We start from the raw sequence: 23,402 nt of genomic DNA, 5'->3' as shown, positions 1-23,402 counted from the left end.
CATGTGTGTATGCACATTTGGATTAATTGTTTAATTATTTGTTAATTGTGTTATCCCCTGCACCTGGCTATCATTGTAAGTCAGAGCCAGGTGCAGGGTATTTAAAGAAAGCAGCCAGTTTGTTCTGGGCTGCTGAGGTGTGTAGAAGCCCGACTGTGCTGGTGTGTTTGTACTGCTGTAATTATAAAGAGAAGGTAGTGTAAAGCCTGTTTGGTGTGATTTGCTTAAACAGTGTGTTTTGTTTTTAGTTTTAACAGGTAAACAGCTCAGCTGTCCTGTTCTATAGTTTAGGTTCCTGTCTTGTGTTTTAGTTTAGTGCTCAAGAAAAGAGCTATGTGTTTGTTTTGTTTATTTTGTTTTGTGTTTGTTTATTAAAAAAAATAAGCATTTAAACCTCAATTTCCTGTGTCCTGGGTCTGTTTTTAAAGGGGTAAAGAACCTGAGTGGTGCAATTCTTTTACTATATATATATATAAACCACTTTGCCACTGGTCCTTTTATTGAGTCAATGCATATTGTTGATAAAGTGTCTGCAGCTGATTAAATAATTACATAAATGCCTTGAACTTCCATTCATTGTGTGAAGAAATAATCACAAGACATATGGAAATGTATGCACAAGATTTAATGAGTTTATTGAATTATTTTTGTTTGCTGTTAACCTAATATCTAAATTAGAGGGTGTTTTTAGTACAGGTATGGAGAGGAATATAATCATGGAACAATATACTGTACTGCAATAGTGCAATGGATTCTAAGCAATCAAATGTATTTATTTAACCAGGATAGAAATCTTGAGATATACATCTCATTTTCAAGGTGGTCTTGCTAGTAATATACTACTGAGAATTCTACTATTGCTACTACTGCTGTTACATTAATAATTATAATCTCAGTTTTCCTTCAGCCCTTTAGGGATGTTACTTGCATGTTGCGTGTGCTGGTCACCTGCATGCAGATCTTTATAATAGCAGGTTCCTTTATAGCAGCAGTGTATCATTTAATAATAATAATAATTATAATAATAAACTGTTATGATTTCTAGTATTCCCATTATCTTCTCCAGCAGCCTTTTCAAGTTTTAAAAAAGGGGCAAAATATTTGCATGTTCTGTGTGCTGGTCCCACAGAGTCTGTTCACTAAAGCACCTTATGAATAAGCGCACTGTAAAAAACAAAAAACAATCCTTTTTTTAACCTAGTTTGCATGCAGCCTGTCTGCTACACCAGGAACATAAGCAGGAAGTGTTTTGCATTTATGAAAACAGGCTAACCTACATACAAAGGCTGCTTCAGATATAGATGTAATTCAACACATTTGAATTGTTCATTTCATACTATGTTATTTTCATACACAGATTCAGAGAGGCATGGGTTTGAATCAGCTCAAGTCACAGTGGTCTCAATTACAAAGCCTCCAGACAGACAGTGGATATTAGTGTCATCCTATTCACCACACAGGGCCAGTACTTTGTGTTCAGGTCAGCATTAGGGGTGTCTCTAGGACTCTGCCTTTGCTTGTGGAAGGGAGCAGTTCAGTCTCCAGGACTCAAGCCTGCCCTGGACTGGAAGGAGCTCTGCTAACTATTTGTTATTGATTTAGTTTCTTCTGCCAATGTACCTACAGCTATGGCTAAAAGATTTGCATCACCCTATAGAATGAACTAACTTCATAAAGTCGAATGAAACCTGCTGAATAATGTTATGTTAACATATTGAATTACATACTGCTCTGAAGTTTTCCATATACTTAACGAAAAACTGACAAACGAATAAATGTATCATTTCGAAATCTAACATGAAGTACTGTACTACTATTATGCCAGCAGACTTTTGTGATATCATTGTGTAGTCTCTTTAATTGCATGGTTATAGATATACGAAGAATATATATATATACACTACCGGTCAAAAGTTTTAGAACACCTCCATTTTTCCAGTTTCTATTGAAATTTACGCAGTTTAATGTCTCAATGTACTCTGAAATTAAAGCATAGAACAAATAAACAATTGGAGATAAAAAAGAAATCATGCAATCGTTCTGTTTAACAAAATTTGTCTAAATTTTTGACTGATCAAAGTAGCCACCTTTTGCAGATATAACAGCCGAACACACTCGTGGCATTCTTTCTACAATGGAAATCAAATATTGTTCGGAAAGTTCTTCCCAACACTGTTGCAGAAGTTCCCACAAATGTGTTGCACTTGTGGGTTGCTTTGCTTTCACCCTTCTGTCCAGTTCATCCCAAACCAGCTCGATGGGGTTTAAGTCTGGAGACTGTGCTGGCCATTCCATGATTTGAAGCCTACCGTCTTGTTCTTTTCTTCTAAGGTAGTTCTGACATAGCCTGGAGGTATGTTTTGGGTCATTATCTTGCTGTAGGATGAACCATTGACCAACTAGGCGTATACCAGAGGGTATTGCATGGCGCTGCAAAATGCTGTGGTAGCAGTTTTGGTTCAGGGTGCCACTCACTCTGTGCAAGTCGCCAACTCTGGATCCAGCAAAAGAGCCCCAGACCATCACGCTTCCTCCTCCATGTTTGACAGTTGGTGTCACACACCGAGGAACCATCCTTTCGCCTACTCGACGGCGTACAAAAACCCTGCGTGAAGAACCGAAGATTTCAAATTTTGATTCATCGATCCATAAGACCTTCTTCCAGTCTTCAGTAGTCCACTGGCGGTGCTTCATGGCCCAGGCAAGCCTCTTTTTCTTATTTTGCCATCTTAGCAATGGATTTCTTACTGCCACTCGACCTGTCAAACCTGCAGCTCGAAGTCTTCTCTTCACAGTTGAAACTGAGACTTGCTTACTTCGACCAGTGTTAAGCTGTGCTTGAAGCTGTTGTCCTGTGAGCCGCCTATCACGCAAGCTGTTGACTCTCAGAAACTTGTCTTCTGATTCTGTTGTGGCTTTGGGTCTGCCAGACCTCTTCCTGTCAGAGTTTCCTCCAGTTTCCAAGTGCCTTTTGATGGTGTAGGAAACTGTACTCACTTACACCTTGGCTTTCTTTGCAATTTCTCTAAAGGAAAGACCTACACTTTTAAGAGTTATTATAATGGTCTGTCTGTCTTCCTTTGTTAATTGCCTTTTTCTCACCATTATGAGAGCAATATACTACTTCCTGCAGTACAATACTGTCCAAATAATGCTTAAGAGGGTGTAGTAACACAGTCTGTTCCAACACTGCTTTTATACAGACAGAGGGTTTGTAAGTAATCAACAAAAGTTGGGACACCTGTAGGAATTGTTAGCATCAACTTTCAAGGCTTAATTTACTTCCATTGCTGCAGAACAGCTGTAAGTTGTTAACCCATTACTTGTTCCCGGAAAAAGGCCTTTTTGTATAACTCTGAAATGTACATTATTTTTCAGTTTTTGGTAACCTAAACTTTTTTTTTTAACATCTGGCAGTTTACCGCGTACCTTTATACCATTTCAGGTTATTCACTGGACTTGAACTGCTTAAATTTCAATAAAAACTGGAAAAATGGGGGTGTTCTAAAACTTTTGACCGGTAGTGTATATACACACACACACACACACACACACACACACACACATATATATATATATATATATATATATATATATATATATATATATATATATATATATATACATACATACACATATATATATATACACACACACATATATGTGTATATATATATATATATATGTATATTATAGTTATTGAAAAGTAGGTATATAAATCAATTAGAAATTGTCTCCATTTAACCTGTCCCACCTGCAACAATCTGTATATAGTTTACTACTATAATAATAATAATAATAATAATAATACAAAAAAGTTTATAAAAAAAGAAATTGCACGAGTAATGTTGTTTTTGTATAGAAATTGCATATCAGTGAAACTATACCCACTTCTTTTTTTCTTTCTTAGATGTAAAGTAGTAATGCGAATAAGATTTTTTTGTTTTCATAAAATACGTTTCCAATGTAAGAGGGAGCTTTGGTATTATTATTATTATTATTACAATTTAATATATCCTTTTTCAGGTGGAATAAAAAACATTACTTTTGCTCTGTGTCCTTATTTGCATGTTGCGTGTGCTGATCACCTGCACTCAGGTGTTTATAGCAGCAGATTCCTGCAGCAGCTCCTCAGACTGAAGGAGAGAGGACACAGAGACAGGTAGCTGTGAGACTCCACTGAGAAGGTGAGTGCCACATCATTCTGATTAAAACCATTTACAAAAGGGTTGAGGAAATCAACGTAAATGTATTAATTGTGAAAAATTATATAATATATTATATAATATATATATAATATATATATAATATAATAATATGTATTACTTGACCTGTGAAGTGGTTATAATTTGTCCCCAAGCTACAATCACAAACAAAATATGTATTTAATAATTTAAACCTTTTGTGTACATGCAATTTTTTTTTACCTATCTATCTATCTAGCTATATATTAGGGTGTTTTAATCTTGACATGTTATATTGATCAATTAATCATCCGATCGATTAATCACACCTGTTTGCTAGTGATATGAAATTGTATTGAAAGACCATTACAAACAATACAAAGTATTAACATAGTGCCATTTACTGCAAATGTTTCATAATGCCAGCTAATGTTTACACCAGTATTTACTTACATGTCATTTTATACTTTGAAAATATTTGCTTACATGTAATTGGAAGTTAGCCAAAGTGAGTAATTTAAAATAAGAATGTAGTTTTTAATTGCTGTCTGTGGTTTTTTATGGGTTGGGAGGGCTCACTCCTGGCTCTTTTTAATTTGATCGTTTCACTGGCAGGGGAGGGAGGGTTGTCTAAAAATGGAGGGTTTACTTTTTCTTTTTAATCAATGGTGCTGAGGATGGTTTAGAAAATGTGTCTGGTTGTTTGAAATGTCAAGATGTATTTCCTTATTTGATTCATGCTTGTTTACACCTTTTCTAGTGATTAATTAATTGTGTTTTATTTAATTTATTTAATATTTGTTAAAAAAAAAAGACTTATATCACCCAAGACCTCAAATGAAATGATTTGTACAAAATAAGGAATCACAAACAATAAAACAGATTGCAAACCATCCAGGAAGTAACTTTATTTTTGTGCTTAGCTGAAAATAAAAAAAAAAAAACACATTGATATTAAATATTAAATATATTAAACCAAGTAGTTTCCATCTGTGCTTTATGCTGGATATTAGTATGGCTCAATTTCACATTATTCTTGTATCAGATTTGTGCAAACATTTTCCAAGAGTTGCACATTATGAAAGGGAGCCTGTTATCGTGGGAGTGCGTTAGGCTGCTTTTTAAATAACATAATTACATATGCATGAGCACAAGCTGAAATACATATGAATCAACAATGAACACAATCCAGCTTGGAGCTGCAGGGATTCCCCCGGGTCCTACTGCCTGTAGATATGGAACTGGGTCCTGATTCAAGTGGTTTCCAAGAAAAACAAAATACAAAACAAAAATACAAAGAATTAAAAATACAAAATAATAATAATAATAATAATAATAATAATAATAATAATAATAATAATAAATAATAATAATAATTAACAACAATACAAAAACCCTCAAGACAGAGCTTAAGATAACTAAAACAAAGAAAAAGCATTGTGTTGCCACATAAAATGATTAACTTTTTTTTAAAAAATGTAATACTTGTTCCAAATAAATAAATAATAAAGAACCACACAGTAGCTTCGCTATCAGTCAAACTCAGGTGAGACTCTGTTCAGAGGCGCACCCAGCATTACACAGATTATTACTAGTGCTTAATAACAGTAACTACGTTTTATTTAGAGTTGGTGTTGATTGAACTTAAATCCGTTCATGAACCCGAAGCAACATGAACCTTCTCCCCCCCAAAAACACACACACACACACACACACACACCCACACACACACACACACACACACCCAACCTCTGGTTCTCTCATCTTTTTAATGAATATAACTGAATTAATACATAATCAAAACAAACTAAACTAACAACTACCTAGGCTATATAAAAAATGAAATAAATAATGTTGTTTGAATGTGTACAAAATATTTTCTACAGAAGGAAAACTAAACTTTTTATAAGAAAACGTTTTCTTCTGAGTCAAATTGTTCATATTTCTAAATAAGAAAACTACAAACTCTATGCTGTTGATTAATGATTAATTAATATTAATATGATAAGTTAATTTTGGCACTGCGTTCTTCTTGAGTTGCAGGTAACTATATATAACTGGGTGTCTTTTACACGTTTAAACTTAAATGTGATTATTAGTCTCTTGCTGATATTGAATGATCTCTCGTTCAAACAACGCAACTCTGCTCAGAAATTTGTATTGTATTACTGCAATAAGAATAAAATAAACCATTGCTGCATTTTATTCTGGATTCCCCACACACACACTTCCTCTAACCTCTATATCTAACCCATGACGAACATAAACGGTGTGTTGATATTTTGTTTAGTTCTGTTGCTATAGCATTGTCACAAAGTATTTAAGTTGTTTAAATAAACATTGCAACGGATGGCCTGGTTTGCTCTTAAAGACAACAAAGGTAATTCACTCTCTCTCTTTATATTATACTGTATCTATTAAAAATCTTTCTTCGCCCGGGTGGCTGTGGGCACTTTGCCAACTGCCCAGGCATTATGGCAAGTTAAAAGTCTTTCTTCGTCATCAGCCCGGGTGGCTGTGGGCAGTTGACGAACTACCCGGGCAGATGCTGAAATGACACACATGATGTTGTATTACAGTGTATGTTCTCTTCCAGGCAGTTCCTCATTACCACTAGGATAAGAGCTAGTTTTTTTGTTTTTTTTGATTGTCATTACCTTTGCTTCCAGAAATTTACACTTACACCTAAAACAAAATTAATTATTAAAAAAAAAACAAAAAACTACAAGTTCTGCCTGAAACCACCAATCACAAATTCACAATCATTTTTAATCAAGTGATTCAATGTAAGACTTGGTTTGAAAACCTTTGACTGGAACTTTAAGAAAGTTTGGAACTACTTCTATGTTTTTTTTTTTGTTTTGTTTTTGTTTTTTAAATCAATGAAAAGGTTAAACAGTGTTGACAATTTTGATAGTGAAATAATTTAGCAATAGCCACTCTTTAGCAACAAGCTGTAAAAATGTAGCAAGTGTTATGTATCTGTCCAATGCAGGTGGATATACAGTATATTAGGGCTGTCACTCGATTATAATTTTTGATCGGTTAATTTTATGGGCATTAGTTTATTAACCGGTAGACTAATCCTTGCGCATTTTTAAGAATGGTTACAACCTTATAGCGGCTGTCCTGCATAGTAATACTTAAAAAATATATAATAATAATAATAATAATAATAATAATAATAATAATAATAATAATAATAATAATAATAAGCCCAATGGGATTTTTTTAAACACTTTTATTATTTTTATTTTAGTAAATGTAACGTCAATTCATGAAAGACTTTAAAAGCAAAATATAATGCACAAGAACTGAGGATGGATTTTGTTTTGTCTTTCATACAAACATAAGTAACACTTATAGGCTCCAATAATAATAATAATAATAATAATAATAATAATAATAATAATAATACAAACTTCTAAAATACAACAAAACACATTAAAATACATCAAGAGGTTTGTATCTGGCCTACTTTCAGCACGCTTAAAATCACTGCATTAAACAAATATGCATTACATGTAGGCCAAAATTTATGTTTTCTATTATTATTATTTATTAATCCTGAGAGTCACTTCATTATGCTCAAGCTCCTCCTCTTCCTCAGCTTCAATGGCAATGACAGACACCCAGCGTTTATTTAAAATATTTGCCAGCAGACCCGGCGCGTATTAGAGACAGGTGATTATTTGAGGCCCGGCAGTTATTTGAAGTCTTATATATATATATATATATATATATATATACACACATATATATACAGTATATATACATACATACATACATACATACATACATACACACACACACACACACAGACACAGTATCATAATAGCAACCTCTGACATGTTGTCACTTTTAACTTATATGAAAATAGGAAAACCTTTTATTCCAACAGAAGTTATAGCTGGACATCACTAAATGTAATCTATATCTCAATTTTTTTAGGGTTGAAGGTCTGATTAATAATAATAATAATAATAATAATAATAATAATAATAATAATAATAATAATAATAATAATAATAATACAAGCCCACACAATACTCACTTGAATTTCAACCTGTATTAAAAAGATTAATTTCTCTTTGTTTCAGTTTCTGGTGTGGCTATCATGGAGAAGCTGGTGCTCCTGATGCTGTTGCTTGCAGGTAGGTTTGTATTAGTCCCTGCACAGATGCATATCCCTGATAACTGGGGTGTAGAGAAAATGCCTGTAGCTCCGTCAAATGCCATAGTGACTAACATGTACAGTGGAGTATTCATTTCAGTGTTCTCATTCCTCTGCTAGCATGCATTACAATTTCATTTGGATGAAATGTTTAACAGTGTTTAAAGATGAAAACTTTTACATATTTGAAGAATTACACAGGGATACAAACATATTTAGTAAGAAAGGCGTCAGATGAGGTTCAAAGCTTGATAACCCTGAATGCTGATGAGCCTGGTTCTTTTGCACAGAGGTTAAGGTGCTCTCTTGTGTTGTGCAGTGTCACCCAGCCTCTGCCCTGTTACACACACAACCGCTTGTAGTTGGATCAGCCCTAGGCTGCCAACCACAGCTCTACAAGTTCTGACTAGACCAAAACCTCTACAGCAGGGGTGCCAAACTCAGCTCTGGCTTCTGTTCCACCCGAGTTCTCAGTTACTTAATTGGTCTAATTATTTGATTGATTGGACAAATGTAACACTTCTGTCCAGGTCGCAAACTTTCATAGGTAGTGTACCTTGAAAATCAAGGGTGTGTGTGGTTTTTTTTTGTGTTTTTTTAAATCACCTACTGTAAAATACTTTGAAAAATATTAAATATATCTAATTGAACAAATAATTAGATCAATTATGTTAATTGAGAGCTTAAGTTGGAATGAAAACCAGAAGACCCTGCAGCCCTCGAGGTCTGTAGTTTGACACCCCTGGTGTATAGTAAGTAATGCAAATTCAAAAGCTCCTACTCCCCCTACAGGTTGCAGCACTCATTACACACCCCAAGACACAATGCAATGTACAAAAAAATACATCCCTCCTAAATCAAGTCATTGTATATAAAACGGCTGTGATGATTATTGAGTTACAAACACATACCAATAAGAGTATTGCATGACTGTGCTGTTTCCTTGTGGTATTCACCAGATTGAGGGTGTAGACAGCAGACACGTTTATTAAAACCACTGAAAACTCTTTTTTCAGAGTTATGGACATTTCAGACTTACGAACAACCTCCATTCCAAAGGGGTTTATAACTCTGAGGTCCTGCTGTATTTTTTTTTTTTTTTTTGCAAACTTAAACTGGAAACAGACAACCAATTTAAACACATTTACAAGATCCAATGTATTGCATATGATACGTAAAGCAGTATAACTTTTTTGATGCTTTAATCTATGAATCTCCTACAGCACAACCAGAACTGGTTGTTGAGGAACAGAAATATTCTGTGACTGCAGGAATTTCTAGGGTTTGAGACGCTAATGGGGTAAGAGGCATCAGCTGTGACCGCTGGATCTAATAAAGTGCCTGATTGCCTTATTAATTACCTCCCTGACGTCCGCTCATATGTATGAAACACTTCAGTTTTTTTCGTATTTCTGGAGAATCGGTTATCCAATTGTCATTAAACTTGGAGCTATTCACAGATTCTGTGGATATAGGGGTTATCTGTTTTTTCTTAGCTGTATATAAAGAGAAGACTTTGCCGAGTCTTTGTTTTAGAGAGTAAGGAGCTGTGCTAATCCATTAGAATCCTCTGAACCTGTGTTTTATGATAGGAGACAGACATCCTGACAGTTATTTGTTCCCCCAGTTGGGTATTTGGTGCAGTGTTTATTTTGTAAGCGCTTTAATAAAAGTGCTTGTGTCAAAGCATTTCGTTTTCTCTGTACACCCACTGCCAAGCCAGCCTCTCACAGGCCCAATATACCTTTTTTTCAGGAATATGTGCAGTTGCATCCGGCCACTTCAGAAAATACCACTTTGTGGAAGATAAAAAGAGCTGGTTTGATGCTCAGAGCTACTGTCGAGAGAAGCACACAGACCTGGCCACCATTGAAAGCCAGGAAGAAACCGAGAAAGTCTTAAATATTTCAGCTGCTTTTACTGATGCCTGGATCGGCCTGTATTATGACAAAGAGAACTGGCAGTGGTCCAATGGAGACAATGTGAGCTACTACAACTGGACATCCAGTCTCAGCTGTACTTGTGTCGATTCAAAAGGAGAGTGGGTGGACTCATACTGTCATACTAATAGCTATTATTTCATATGCTACAATGGTAAGGTAATATTCATGCTCTCCTAGAAAACAGGGTCTATGTATGTTCCTCAGTTGTTGTTTTTTTTAACACTTACATTAGGAATGTGGAAACCTGATAACAGAGGGGGGGGTGGGGGTGTAGGCACTTACTGTACATATACACTTACATTCAGAAAATTAAATCAATTGTGACTATCTTATGATTTATTCATTTTAACATAGCATTCTTAAAAATGGATTTAAAAACAGTATTTTCACATTGGCCTCTATACTCAAAAGTGTCGGTACCAAAATTCCTTAATAAGGAACATTTAATGCATGTTTAAAGAATATTTGCTGTACTCAAAGCACTCCTTCCTACATTCCGACTATTTAAGGAAAAAAATACTGCTGTTTTTCACAATTTTCACAATCAAAATTCCGACTCTTTGGCTCGTTATCTCCTCGTTAACTAGTCGTTTACAAGTTCCAAGTGATACACAAAAGTTTTAGTAATGTTTAAGGAGACTTTTTTGACAGAATTATGCGTTATAACATTGGTGAGTTTCCATCGGTGCTGGGATTGCACATAGCCTATGTGACCTGGACACCTTCTGATGGGGCTGCAGTGTGAATAGAAAGGGAACACAACTCTGAGATGTATTTATTGTATATGTATATTAATGTATGAATAAAATATCATGAAGGTCTATATTTAAAAAAAAATATATATACTAAAAGTGCATTGTAATGCATGTATCGCAGATGGATGTGTGTAACTCAGCAACTTGTTCATTCTATATAGACTCAAGATTAAACTTTTAGAAATATTGTATTCACTTCAAAATCACCCTTAGATTAAACATGTTGGTGTTTTTGCTGTCCACACATGCCCCAGAAAGTGCCCACTGCCCAGTCTTCATTATTCTACCACCAGCAGATTGAAATATACAAATCTCATACCAGACAAATACACGTACAGTAATTGTATTATAATATATATAGGTTATAGCATAAAAATATATTTGAAAAAAAGTTGATGTGGGTTTTAAGTGCCTCTTATTAAACTAACTGAATCATAAATTGACTGATTGTACCGAAGGATATAAGGAGGAATGTGTGCTCACCGAATTCCCTTATTTTAGGGGATTTTGTTAGAGTATCGTGGAGACCCACTCACTAAGTAAGGGGGCAATTACCCACCCGCACAGGTTCTTTTATTTAGCACTGGAAGGGGTGCGTGAAAGACAGTGAGAACAAGCAACCAGAATTACTAAGTTTTAAAAGGTTTATTTGGGGCAGTTCAATAAATATGCAAAGCAACTAACATAATATAATAAATATACAACGCAACTAATCAGGGCAGCAGTGTGGAGTAGTGGTTAGGGCTCTGGACTCTTGACCGGAGGGTCGTGGGTTCAATCCCAGGTGGGGGACACTGCTGCTGTACCCTTTAGCAAGGTGCTTTACCTAGATTGCTCCAGTAAAAACCCAACTGTATAAATGGGTAATTGTATGTAAAAATAATGTGTAAAAAAATAATGTAATTATATGTAAAAATAATGTGATATATTGTAACAATTGTAAGCACTATATATGAATATGAATACAGAATTGAATACACCGATAAAAAGGGATTACAAATTACTTATATCCCTATTTAAAACTGATGCGATCACTGTACCACGTGGAGGATTTAGTGCAGCGGCGAAGTTTAAAACAAAGTCTAATCCCGGATGCAAGCGGTTTCCACAAGAAGGAGATGTGAGGGAAGACTGGAACGCTGACACAGCCTCGAAATCGTGGTAGTTTTAGTTCGCAGGAACGTCAGGTTACCTACCGTAACCCTGGTTCCCTGAAAGAGAAGACGACCACCAACATTAAGTATGGGATATTCCCTGCCCTAGAGGTAGGTAATACTGAGCTCTCGATATCAGAGCTGCCGAAGGCCCCTTCCTGTGATGACGCCCTCGGTCCTGCCTACCGAGGGTATAAAACCGTCACTCACAGGAAGATCTCCCTCTTTTTCCATCGAACCCGTGAGGGCGACCGGAGCGACCTCATGGTTGGTGGTCGTCTTCTCTTTCAGGGAACCAGGGTTACGGTAAGTAACCTAACGTTCCCTTTCAAGTCGAAGACGACCACCAACATTAAGTATGGGATAATGTATACCAGAGCCGTCGCGAGGGAGAAGGAACGGCAGCATATGAGGGACGCACAAGCACTGTCTAACCCAGGGGTTAGCGGTGTGAACTTACACCCTCAAGGACCCTTGTGCCCACAGACGGCACAGCAGGATCTACCACATTAATGCGGTAGAATCTGGTGAAAGTATACGGCGTAGCCCAGCTAGCCGCAGCACAAATCTCAGACATCGAAGCGCACTTAAACAGGGCCCACGATGTAGCTAACCCTCTTGTAGAATGCGCAGCTACTCTACCAGGTGGGGGTAACCCAGCACCATCATATGCAGTCAACACCGTGTCCGCAATCCAGTGTGACAGACGCTGCTTAGAGAGGGGCTGTCCCAAGGTCCGTGTACCATAACAAACAAAAAGCTGATTCGATTTACGCAAAGCTTTCGTCTTAAGTACATAAAACCTCAATGCCCGCACTGGGCAGAGGAAATTTAGATTCTCATCCTCCTGTGAAATAAACGGAGGCGGGTGAAAAGACTCCAGTTCCACAGATTGGTTTATATGAAAAGCTGTGATCACCTTTGGGAGGAAAGCGGGGCTGGTGCGCAGCGAAACTCTGCTTCCATCCTCCCACACACGCATGCAGGAGCTGTGCACAGACAGCGCCTGCAGCTCACTGACCCGCTTAGCAGAGGTGATAGCCAAAAGGAAGGCTGTCTTCATAGACAGATACTTCAGTTCTATGGAGTCTAAAGGCTCAAATGGGGCCTTTGTAAGAGCATCCAGTACAATGTTAAGGCTCCACTCAGGGAGAACAGTCCTTCTCGGAGGATGTATTCTCTGTGCGCCTTTGAGAAAGCGCGTAGCCAAAAAATGCGCACCCGGAGACTTAGAATCTACGGGGGTATGACAAGCAGATATAGCTGCCAGATACACCTTCAGCGTGGAAGGGGACCTTCCAGCCTCAAACAGTTCCTGCAAGAACTGCAATATAACTGGCATCGGGCAAGTAACGGGGTCATGGCTCCTAGCCAGACACCAGGCTTGAAAACACTTCCACTTGTAAGTATAAACTGACCTAGTGGAGTCTGCCCTAGCATTCTGCATAGTGCTCACAACCGCGCCTGACAGCCCCAGGGCTAGCCAGCGGTCCCTTTCAGGGGCCAGGCCCACAACTGGAACCTGCCCGGATCCGGGTGCCAAAGGGAGCCCTGTGCCTGAGTGAGGAGATCCAGGCGAAGCGGGATCTCCCAAGGCTGGCCTTCCAACATCTGGCACAGGGTCGCAAACCATATCCTCCTGGGCCACCTGGGGGCCACCAGAAGAACTGACGCTTTCTCCGACCAGACTTTCTCCAGGAAAGCCGGGAGCAACGGTATAGGAGGAAAAGCATACAAAAATGCTTTGGGCCAAACGTGTGCTAGGGCGTCTACGCCTAGTGGACCGCCTGAGCGATGGAGGGTGTACCACAGGGGGCAATGTGTCGTCTCCGCTGAAGCGAACAGATCGACCTGTGCCTTCCCGAACCGTTCCCAAATGCGCTCCACCATCTGGGGGTGGAGACGCCACTCTGACGGATGCGGACCTCTCCTGGAGAGGAGATCCGCTGCTAAGTTCACCACTCCCGGAATGTGCATCGCCCGCAGGGACAGCAGGTTGGCTTGGGCCCATACTAATAGCCTGAAGGCCTCCCTGGTGGTTGATATATGCCACTACTGTTGTGCTGTCCGTTCAGATCAGCACATGTGCACCGCTCAGCACTGGAAGGAAGTGCTGGAGAGCCAGGAACACCACCCGCAATTCCAGCATGTTCACGTGCAGGGATGCCCAGCGGTCCGGCCAAGATCCACTGACTCCCCTGCCCTGCCAGACTGCTCCCCAGCCCTGGCTGGAGGCATCTGTTGTCACCACTTGGCGATTCACTATTACTCCCATTTGCACACCCTTGCGCAGGTGAGAGGGAACCCTCCACCAGCGTAGGGCCGCTGAGCATGCGCGAGACACAGTCAACCTGCGGTGTTTGTCGCGTCTGGCATTGAGGTGAAACGCATTGAGCCACACTTGCAGCGGGCGCATGCGAAGCAGACCCAGCTGGATCGCTACCGTGGCTGCGGCCATCAGACCCAGTAGTTTCTGGCACAACCTGAGGGTTACCTTCGATCCCTGTCGAAACAGGGAGAGGCAACCCTGAATAGCTGCTATCCTGTCTTCCGACAGGTATACGCGCATTGCATTGGAGTCCAGCCGGAACCCCAAATACGTGGTGCATTGCACTGGTGCGAGCCGACTCTTTGCATCGTTCAAGGCTAAACCCAGCCTGACCAGATGCTCTGTCACAATTGCCGTGTGGGCTAGAGCTCCCTCTCGAGACTGGGAACAAATCAACCAGTCGTCGAGATAGTTTAAAACCCTGATCCCTTGCAGCCGCAGGGGAGCCAGTAGAGCGTCTACGCACTTTGAAAACGTACTCGGAGCTAGGGAGAGCCGAACGGCAGCACAGCAAACTCGTACGCGCTTCCCTGGAAGGAAAACTGCAGGTATCTCCTGTGCTCTGGGCGAATGGGGATATGAAAGTATGCGTCCCTCAAGTCCACAGTTGTGAACCAGTCCCCCAGCCGGACAGACTGGAGGATGTGACGGTGTGTCAGCATTCGGAACCTCCTTTCTTTCAGAAACCCGTTCAAGAGCCTCAGATCTAAGATGGGGCGAACCCCTCCATCTCTTTTGGGTACCAGAAAGTATCTTGAGTAGTACCCCTCCTCCTGGGAGAAGGGGTCTACTCGACAAATGGCCTGCTTTCTTCCTGAAGTACCGAGGCTTGCAAGGTGTCTGTTATGGAGGTGTTTATAACTCCCCGAAAAGGGAGGAGGTCCTGAGTGAAACTGAAGCGCATAGCCGGTTTGCACGGTGGCGAGCACCCAGGTATCTGTGGTGCAAGCGGGCCAGTATTGCAGCTGTTGTGCCGAAAAGGGGGTCTGAGGCCGCCAGCCTTCAGGGGCCCTGCTGGGGCTGGGGCTGAGTAGTTTGGGGTGAGCGCGTAACGTGCTGGCCCTGACGGCGACCCCTGAGACGCTGGTACGTGGATCGACCACGGCCTGTGTTTCCTTTACCTGCTGGCTGGGCCCTGTTACTCTGAAGGCGATGCCTTAGGTCACCACCTGGGGCTGTGGGGACTGAAACCGTTCTGGTGACAGTTTGCGCCCTGGTAGCCCGCCATTCAGCACGAATTCTAGGAACTACAACAGACCCTCGAGGGCTCTTCCTATCAACACGCTCAGTTCTAGACACAGAGGTCCTACCTTACCATCTTGAGAAGGAAAAAGAGGGAGATCTTCCGGTGAGTGACGGTTTTATACCCTCGGTTGGCGGGACCGAGTGCGTCATCACAGGAAGGGGACTTCGGCAGCTCTGATATCGAGAGCTCAGTATTACCTACCTCAAGGACAGGGAATATCCCATACTTAATGTTGGTGGTCGTCTTCGACTTGAAAGGGAACAGGATATCGCTACTGCTGTATTCACGAGTCTGGTTTATAAAGCCGTCACAGATAATCAACAGGTGTACATCATTAGCAAGCAGCTGGTTAATAATCGGGGGATGATTAGCGGTGACAAAAAGTGCAACTACAGAAAATACTACACGTGAATAATCAAAAACAAAACAAAACAGTGCAACAAAGCAAACATGAATAAAATAAATAACGTGTCCTCTTCATAATAGAATAAATCAAAACATACAAGTGCTTCAAAGAAAACGTGATTAAATAAATAAATGTGCAAACAATAAAGAAAACAACTATGACTAATAAAGTGCAGCTTTGCACATGTTACAAACAGATTTAGAGAAATGTGATAATAACTCAATACTGGAGCAACAGAACCCATTGCATACACCCTAAAAATGACATTGGATGCTACTGGCTTTTTAATGTTAACAGACTTGAAAGAATAAATACAGAACAGTGTGTTCTATTTTATTTTTGTTTGTTTTGTTTTATGCTGTGTTTTATTAATAGTTCAAGTAATGTTTTATTTTGCTTATCAAACAACTCTATACAACAATACAAAAGGCCTGGTTACTTTGGGGTACACCAGCAAGATCCCTATTTTGGGGTAAGACTATTTTTAAGAGCACACCTCTTTTTAGATTTGTGTTTCCTTTTCAGAAACCAGTGACTACAGTCAGAGATCTATCCTGCTTTAAAATAAACTTTGTATGAAGCTCAGCAACTCTGTAGAGAAAACCACAAAGGCCATGTTACTATAAAGAATGACAGTGACACAGCCTATTTGATCTGCTGTCTGTTACCTTTTTCAGACACCAGAGAGAGTTATATCCTGATTGATCAACCGAAAACCTGGTATGAAGCTCAGCAGTACTGTAGAAAAAACTACATCGACCTCGTCAGTATAAAGAATAATGATGAAGATAAGAAAATAAAGGAGAAAGCAAATGGAAAAACTGTCTGGATTGGTCTGTTCAATAACCCCTGGAAGTGGTCACACAAAGGGGAGTATTCCTCTTTTCACAACTGGAACAAATGGGAACCAAACAATGTAGTCAATAATATCTGTGTGGCGATGTATGGTGCAGCGGATATGGAAAGAGGTAAATGGAATGACGATGGATGCCATTGCACCGCTCCCTTCTTTTGCTATAATGGTAAGGATCCCTCAGTGTTTTCACCTTGTCTGTGACACAAAGCATGCCATCATATAAAACAACATTGGAAAAAAAAAATTGTTTTTTGTAATTCATGAATGGTTATTCTTTGCTTATTAAAACAAATACTGTACATTTATACTTTGAAAGTGAATGGTTGTGGAGGTGAAGTTATATGATCTGTGTATTCAGGTAATGAGGGTTCATTTATTCATGGGAATTCATTAATGAACAACTGTTTCATCATAAAGTACAGCTGTGTTACAAATAAGATGACAATGGGTCCCATTTTAAAGCAAGTGCCAAGGGGAAATAGGAACAAAACTAATGATTTACTACTAAGAAGAATTATTTAAAAGCTTCTTCCTGCAACTAAGTTGTTTCTTGCAAGTCTCTCAGAAAAGCTCTTGTCCTAAATAAACAACAGCAATATTGGGTCAAAGGGTCAGAGGTCAACGCCAAGGTCCCGGATACATTCATCACACATTTATCATCTCAGATGGGATACGAGACACAAGACTTCCACAAACGTTTTAGAATCAGTTGGCTGAACTTTGAAAATCAAATCTTTGTCCCAACCCTTTATTAGATAATTATTCATAAACTACACCTCATAATGTTAGTCTTGACAATCCAAAGAACATTATATATGCATGGAATGGGCTTATTTGTGATTTGTAATCAACGATATATCATTTGGGGGTTTTTCAGAATCCTGTACAGACGCTTCCTGCACTAAATACCACTTTGTGGCAACTGCTATAAACTGGTCTGCAGCTCAGACACACTGTAGAGATAAATACACAGACCTGGCCACTGTCCACAGCCAAGAGGAAGCAAAGCAATTAGATAATTTAAATATTAGTGCCTATGCCTGGATCGGGATGTATCGAGATTTCAGTGAGAACTGGCAGTGGTCCAATGGAGATGAAGTCACCTACAACACGAGACGTGCCAAATTCTTCTGTGCTACAGTTAATCCAAATGGAGATTGGACCGATTCTGTCTGTCATGATACAAAACGTTTCATGTGTTATGACAGTAGTAAAGGTATTTTCTTTTCTGTTATGCTCTCTGTGATGCGGTGTATAGACCCCAAACTAGTAAAACAGACTTCCAGGGCTGTTTAGTACATATCCTGTGTAAAAGGTGCATGTATGTACAGGACAGCATATCACTAGGTTCCTTCTTACAATAAACTAATATCATAAACTGCACTCTGAAAGGGACTCTGAAGAATACAGTAAGTGTTTTTCTGAGAAAAGCATTGTTCATGTTAAGATGTAGGTCAGACATTCTCAAGACTTTGAAATAATAACCACTGTACATTGTATTATTTACAGATGCACACACAGGCAGCCATGACCAACAACGTTGATTCAGTATCCCTTAGAACAAGAAGAACTTCAATTAGCTCCATGCTCTGAGTAGTGACACAATCTAGTACTGCACATGAATAACAACACCAGTTTAACTAACACATATCATTGCATCTCCTCTTCTTTACCAGTATTTAAATATGTGCAGGGGTGGACTACCCTGGTACTAGTGGCTGTACTGGGATTATTCTGCCCCATCTGTACAGTCACTCAGTATAAATCCATTCTGTTAGAGGCTTCATAAATTCTTACTGGATAGCATCTCTCAATCTTCTCCGGAGGTTCTTTGTTTGCTACCTGCTCCCTCTAGTGACACAATTTAGTACTGCACATATAATTGATTAACAATAACACCCATTTAACTAACACATATCATTACACAGATGACCATATTTCAACTTTACTTAGTTATTTTTGATTATGCTGAATAAATTATATATATAGACTTAACTGTGCTGTTAAATACAGTAACGCAGCATACAGATGTGCAGATGTGACAGATGTGCATCATGTGACTCCAGCTTTCAAATCCTGTGCAACACCCACTTGTTTAGCTCCACTTTTCACTCTAAAATGATTAGAAAAATAAACTGTTTCAATACATACATTTTCTTAAAGAAAACAGCATTTTTTTTATTAGCTAATACTAATAACTGTAACAGCAGGAGAGCCAAGACACCTCAATAACGACGACCCAACTGATCTTCTGTTTGATACCTTTTCAGACACCAGCGAGAGATATATCCTGATTGATAAACCGAAAACCTGGTATGAAGCTCAGCAGTACTGTAGAGAACACCACACTGATCTAGTCAGTGTAAAGAATGAGGATGAAAATAAGAAAATAAAGGAGAAAGCAAATGGAAATCCTGTCTGGATTGGTCTGTTCAATAACCCCTGGAAGTGGTCAGATGGGGGGGATAATTACACACCTCAGAACTGGTCAGTAAATCAACCTGACAATTATGGAGGCAAAGAGAAATGTGTGATGATTCAAAACAAAACTAATAAGCTTACAATAAACGATGGTGGATGCAGCACAGCATACCCCTTCTTCTGCTATGACGGTAAGGAGCCCTGTTCAGTCTGTGTTCTTGTTCAGCTCAGTGTTTTTATTTCAGTCTTTGAGCAGGGACTCAGAGGCCCAGTCCATCGGATCCTACAGTAGCGCTGGCCACCAAATTCATTCACTTTAAATTAATGAGTATTCTATTCAGCCCAAGTCATTTATTTGTGTAAAGCGCCCTGGGATGCTAGGACGCTATATAAATGAAATTAGTATGGTATGATATTGTCAGCATTTCCTTGGTGGTGATAGCAGAACACACACATCTTTATTAAAACATATTACAACAATAAAGTTAAAACATTAAATAGTCTTTTTTTCATTCCTCTGCGGATACAGTGTGCTGGTGGTGAGAGCAGGAAACAGTTTCATTAAATACAGATACAACCCCCTCAGTCCCACCTTCTGCAACAGCCTCTAAAGGTAATCAGTTTAGTGTAATTCACAACCTGTGTGAGAATTGCAGGTACCAGCCGGTGTAACTCAGGACAGCTAAACTACCTATTTTAGAAATACTTTGAAAATCGCATGTGGACATGTTAAGGAGGTTTATACTATAACTGCTACATACTGCAAGTAGCTTCAAAGTCTTTTTTTGTGTTGGCAATCATTCTGAGTGGTTCTCTGAGGCTCCAGGACTGAATTATCACAATTTCTCTCTAAATCTGCCTTTCCTTAGCTTAATGTGTGTGTGAACTCTTCTGTTTGTCCTGCACAGATCACATGGCAATCGCAAGGGTCAAATTGACCGCACCAAGAGGAATGAATCTTGAAGACCCCAAAGTGAGCGAAGCCATTTTAGAGCAGGTGGGTGACATTCCCTTTCAGAATTACAAACTGACACCATTTCCTGGTTCCTGTACTTTGTGTGTCACACTAATCCCCTACTTTCATAAGACTGATTGAGGGATTGTCTGAAGCATTGACTTAGCTCAGTTTCTTTTTATTTTACTCTCTCTGTGTCTTTCTGGTGTCAGTCCAGTTCTCTTAAGTAGTAACTGGTAATTGAATTATCACACTTACCTGCCTGGAAGGAAAAGACATTGAAATAAAACCTGAAGATTGCTTACCTTTATAATGATCACTGTCAGCATCCATAGGAAGAACACTGAAACAAAATCAAAGAGAAACAAACAACTGTGATTAGTGACTGCGTGCACAGAAATGAAACAGCTGTATTGTTGTTAATTGTGGTATTTAGTATTACTGTAATTGCATACCAGTACAGTAACTACATTTACAATAGAGCTACACAAACAAGACACAGTCTCCTACAGAATATATTATACTGAACCGTGACACTGGCTGTTCATAGGATTATATGAGGAGCTGTCTGCCTTGTATTCAAATGGCCATTTAGCATTCTATAAAGAGCGGTATATTGAGATAAAAAGGTATCTGATTGTATATTGACATGTTTGTGCTATTGACAACGGACTGATGTTCATTAGTTGTGTATTTCAACATTATAATTTAAATGTACCTTTTCAGAGAGTAATTTTACGGAGCGGGAGGGTAGAGCAACATACAGTGGAGAGAGAGGGCAGTCTGGTTTGTTTGTGTTCAGAGCAGGACCCGAGAGCAGAACAAGACGACGTAGGTACAGGTACAGGATGCTGTGCCTGAGACAATGCAGCCCATCCCAGAAAACAAATCATTCTTTCGAGCTGTTGTAGCAGGGACTGCTGAGGCTGCACACAGATCAGTGTGTGCTAAAGCATGGACGCCACCAAGTTGTTTATAATTAAAACCCGATCTCTGATAGAGAGTTGAGGCTGTAGCCAACACCACCTCTCTAGGTGCCCCTTCTCCTTTACCTGATCTTCTAATAGGAGGACCATTGCAGTGGGGTATTCTAAGCCCGGTTAAAACCTGCCTCAACTTGCAAATCAGAGGCTCTATAGCCAGGGAGTATAAAAAACCAGACAAGGGGCAGGCTTGTCTAATGCCCCTCTGGACAGGGAAAGGTGCACTCAGCCCCCCGTTCATCTTAAGCAGGCTGAGAATGCTCCGGTAGGAGGACCGCTTAGTATCGCTTAGAAAAACTACAACAGACCCGCTCGTGCGAGATGCTGACTTCATATTTTCACATCCTATTACTTTCCCCACAGCTAGCACACGCTTCTCTAAATCCACAATCCGGCACGATCTTAATCCCATGGCTGTGGGTTAGCCTTCCGAAAGAGACGCTCTCCCTCTGCCTCCCGGCCTCGGCCATTCAAGCCTCCGGAGCTGACACACAGTCAGCACCAGGAAAAAAACACAGTTCTTTATAACAGTAAAACACTTATGTGGATATGTGTCAAGCACTTGCGATGGCATTAAGGCCATAGCACCGAGTTTACGTTGGCCTTAAAATTGCCCTGTATGTATCATGACACTTTTGGCAAGTTGAGGCCGTGTTAGCACCACCAAAATTCACTCCGCTGTGCAATGCACTCGGACGCTCGTTAGCCATGCATTTTAAGGCTTCTCAAGCTTTAATTATATGCATGGGCAAACTGTAGGTGTGGCTCCTTTGTAAATGAAGTGTGATATTAAAATTAGATTTATGAAGTGGCAGAACAGCAGCACCAGCCCTAAAAGGGTCCACAAATTGGTCTTATTTGGGTGCAAAGAACAAGTCAGCAAGCAGCTGATAGGAAAGAGCATTATGGCAGCAGTCATATAGGGGGCCGGAAAATTCACTGTATTTTTAAAATAAATTCACAAATGGCAATAAAAATACCAACGGATTTCACAGTGTCACGAAACCGACAGTTTATTAAAAAGAAAAAGATAGATAGAAAGGTTTCTTGATAACATTGAGTTTCTTGTGGTTTCAGATTCGGGAACATTTCTCCAAGAAGTTTCCGATGGACGGTGTTAAGATGCGCTGGAGAAAACAAGACGGAGAGATTTTTCACAAGGATGTGGAAGAGGAGGAGGAGGAGGAGGAGAAGTACTCCAAGCCGTGAGATACCAGCACAGGCATCGCAAGTGGGGGTTCAGGGCATTGTGCCATTAATCTCTATTAGAAACAAACTGTAGTCAAAGGCTTTTGACTGTTTTAATTTTAATATTTAAGTAACTATACATAATATAATCAGGGGTTCAAATCAATATAATTGTGAAGTTCAGAAATATTTTAATCTGCATTAAGATCAATATAATACTAAAGAGATTAAACAGATCTACATGAATAGTAGGGTCTGCAAACAGTATGCATTGCAAATGCATCGCTTCATTTCTGTATAAGTTGTATCACAATATTGGTGTTCTCCTGCAGATTGAGCATGTTTCTTTGTACCACATCATGCTCCACATGTTATCAGATCTGCATTTAGAAATACAGCTCCAATTTGAATCCCTGAATATAATATAATATTTTATATCATGTCCTAGTTTTATATTAATGTGTGTTTTTTTCTGTTAATTTTACATTATATAGATGTAACTTAGATTATTATGAAGGTGGTGGTGGGTGCATTTATAATAAAGTAGCAACTATATCCTTATCATTTCTATTCGGGGTATTGAAGGCAGGGTGTGTTTTAGTGTCACTGCTGGAACACTGGTTTATATTAAGGTGGTGGGTGTGCGATTTCATTTATTAATAATTCCACGATTGTTACATTAGTTACTGGTGCAACTACAATTTATATTTAAGCCTTTGAGTGTGTTTAATTGTATTTAGAGACTACAACTGTTGTGATCTAAACATTTCCTTATCTATCTATCTATCTATCTATCTATATATCTATC

General features: G+C 39.3%; 1 protein-coding gene across 2 annotated transcripts; it reads left to right on the top strand.

Annotated features, from left to right (window-relative positions):
* Positions 1–4,068: 4,068 nt before the first annotated feature.
* On the top strand, positions 4,069–23,402 carry LOC131707098 (macrophage mannose receptor 1-like). Of its 2 annotated transcripts, XM_059009249.1 has the most exons (9): positions 4,069–4,187; positions 8,285–8,338; positions 10,114–10,452; positions 16,869–17,213; positions 17,925–18,263; positions 19,318–19,659; positions 20,040–20,081; positions 20,377–20,465; positions 22,484–23,402. In XM_059009249.1, exons 2-9 carry the CDS (start codon positions 8,302–8,304, stop codon positions 22,613–22,615), a joined length of 1,665 nt encoding a protein of 554 aa, XP_058865232.1. In that variant the 5' UTR covers positions 4,069–4,187; positions 8,285–8,301; the 3' UTR covers positions 22,616–23,402. The 2 variants fall into 2 exon arrangements, with proteins under 2 accessions (XP_058865232.1, XP_058865233.1); XM_059009250.1 differs by lacking the exon at positions 20,040–20,081.

Source organism: Acipenser ruthenus, chromosome 38 (genome assembly GCF_902713425.1).
Source record: "Acipenser ruthenus chromosome 38, fAciRut3.2 maternal haplotype, whole genome shotgun sequence".
Taxonomy (NCBI): Eukaryota; Metazoa; Chordata; class Actinopteri; order Acipenseriformes; family Acipenseridae; genus Acipenser; species Acipenser ruthenus.
Note: the sequence above shows the minus strand (reverse complement) of the source record. Positions and strands in the feature narration are given on the sequence as shown.

Excerpts from the sequence above, each read along its gene's own strand:
- LOC131707098 (XM_059009249.1), top strand. The coding sequence starts at position 8,302 with ATGGAGAAGCTGGTGCTCCTGATGCTGTTGCTTGCAG. Across the intron at positions 10,453-16,868 it reads TTATTTCATATGCTACAATG|ACACCAGAGAGAGTTATATC; the intron begins GTAAGGTAATAT and ends TACCTTTTTCAG. Across the intron at positions 17,214-17,924 it reads TCCCTTCTTTTGCTATAATG|AATCCTGTACAGACGCTTCC; the intron begins GTAAGGATCCCT and ends GGGGTTTTTCAG.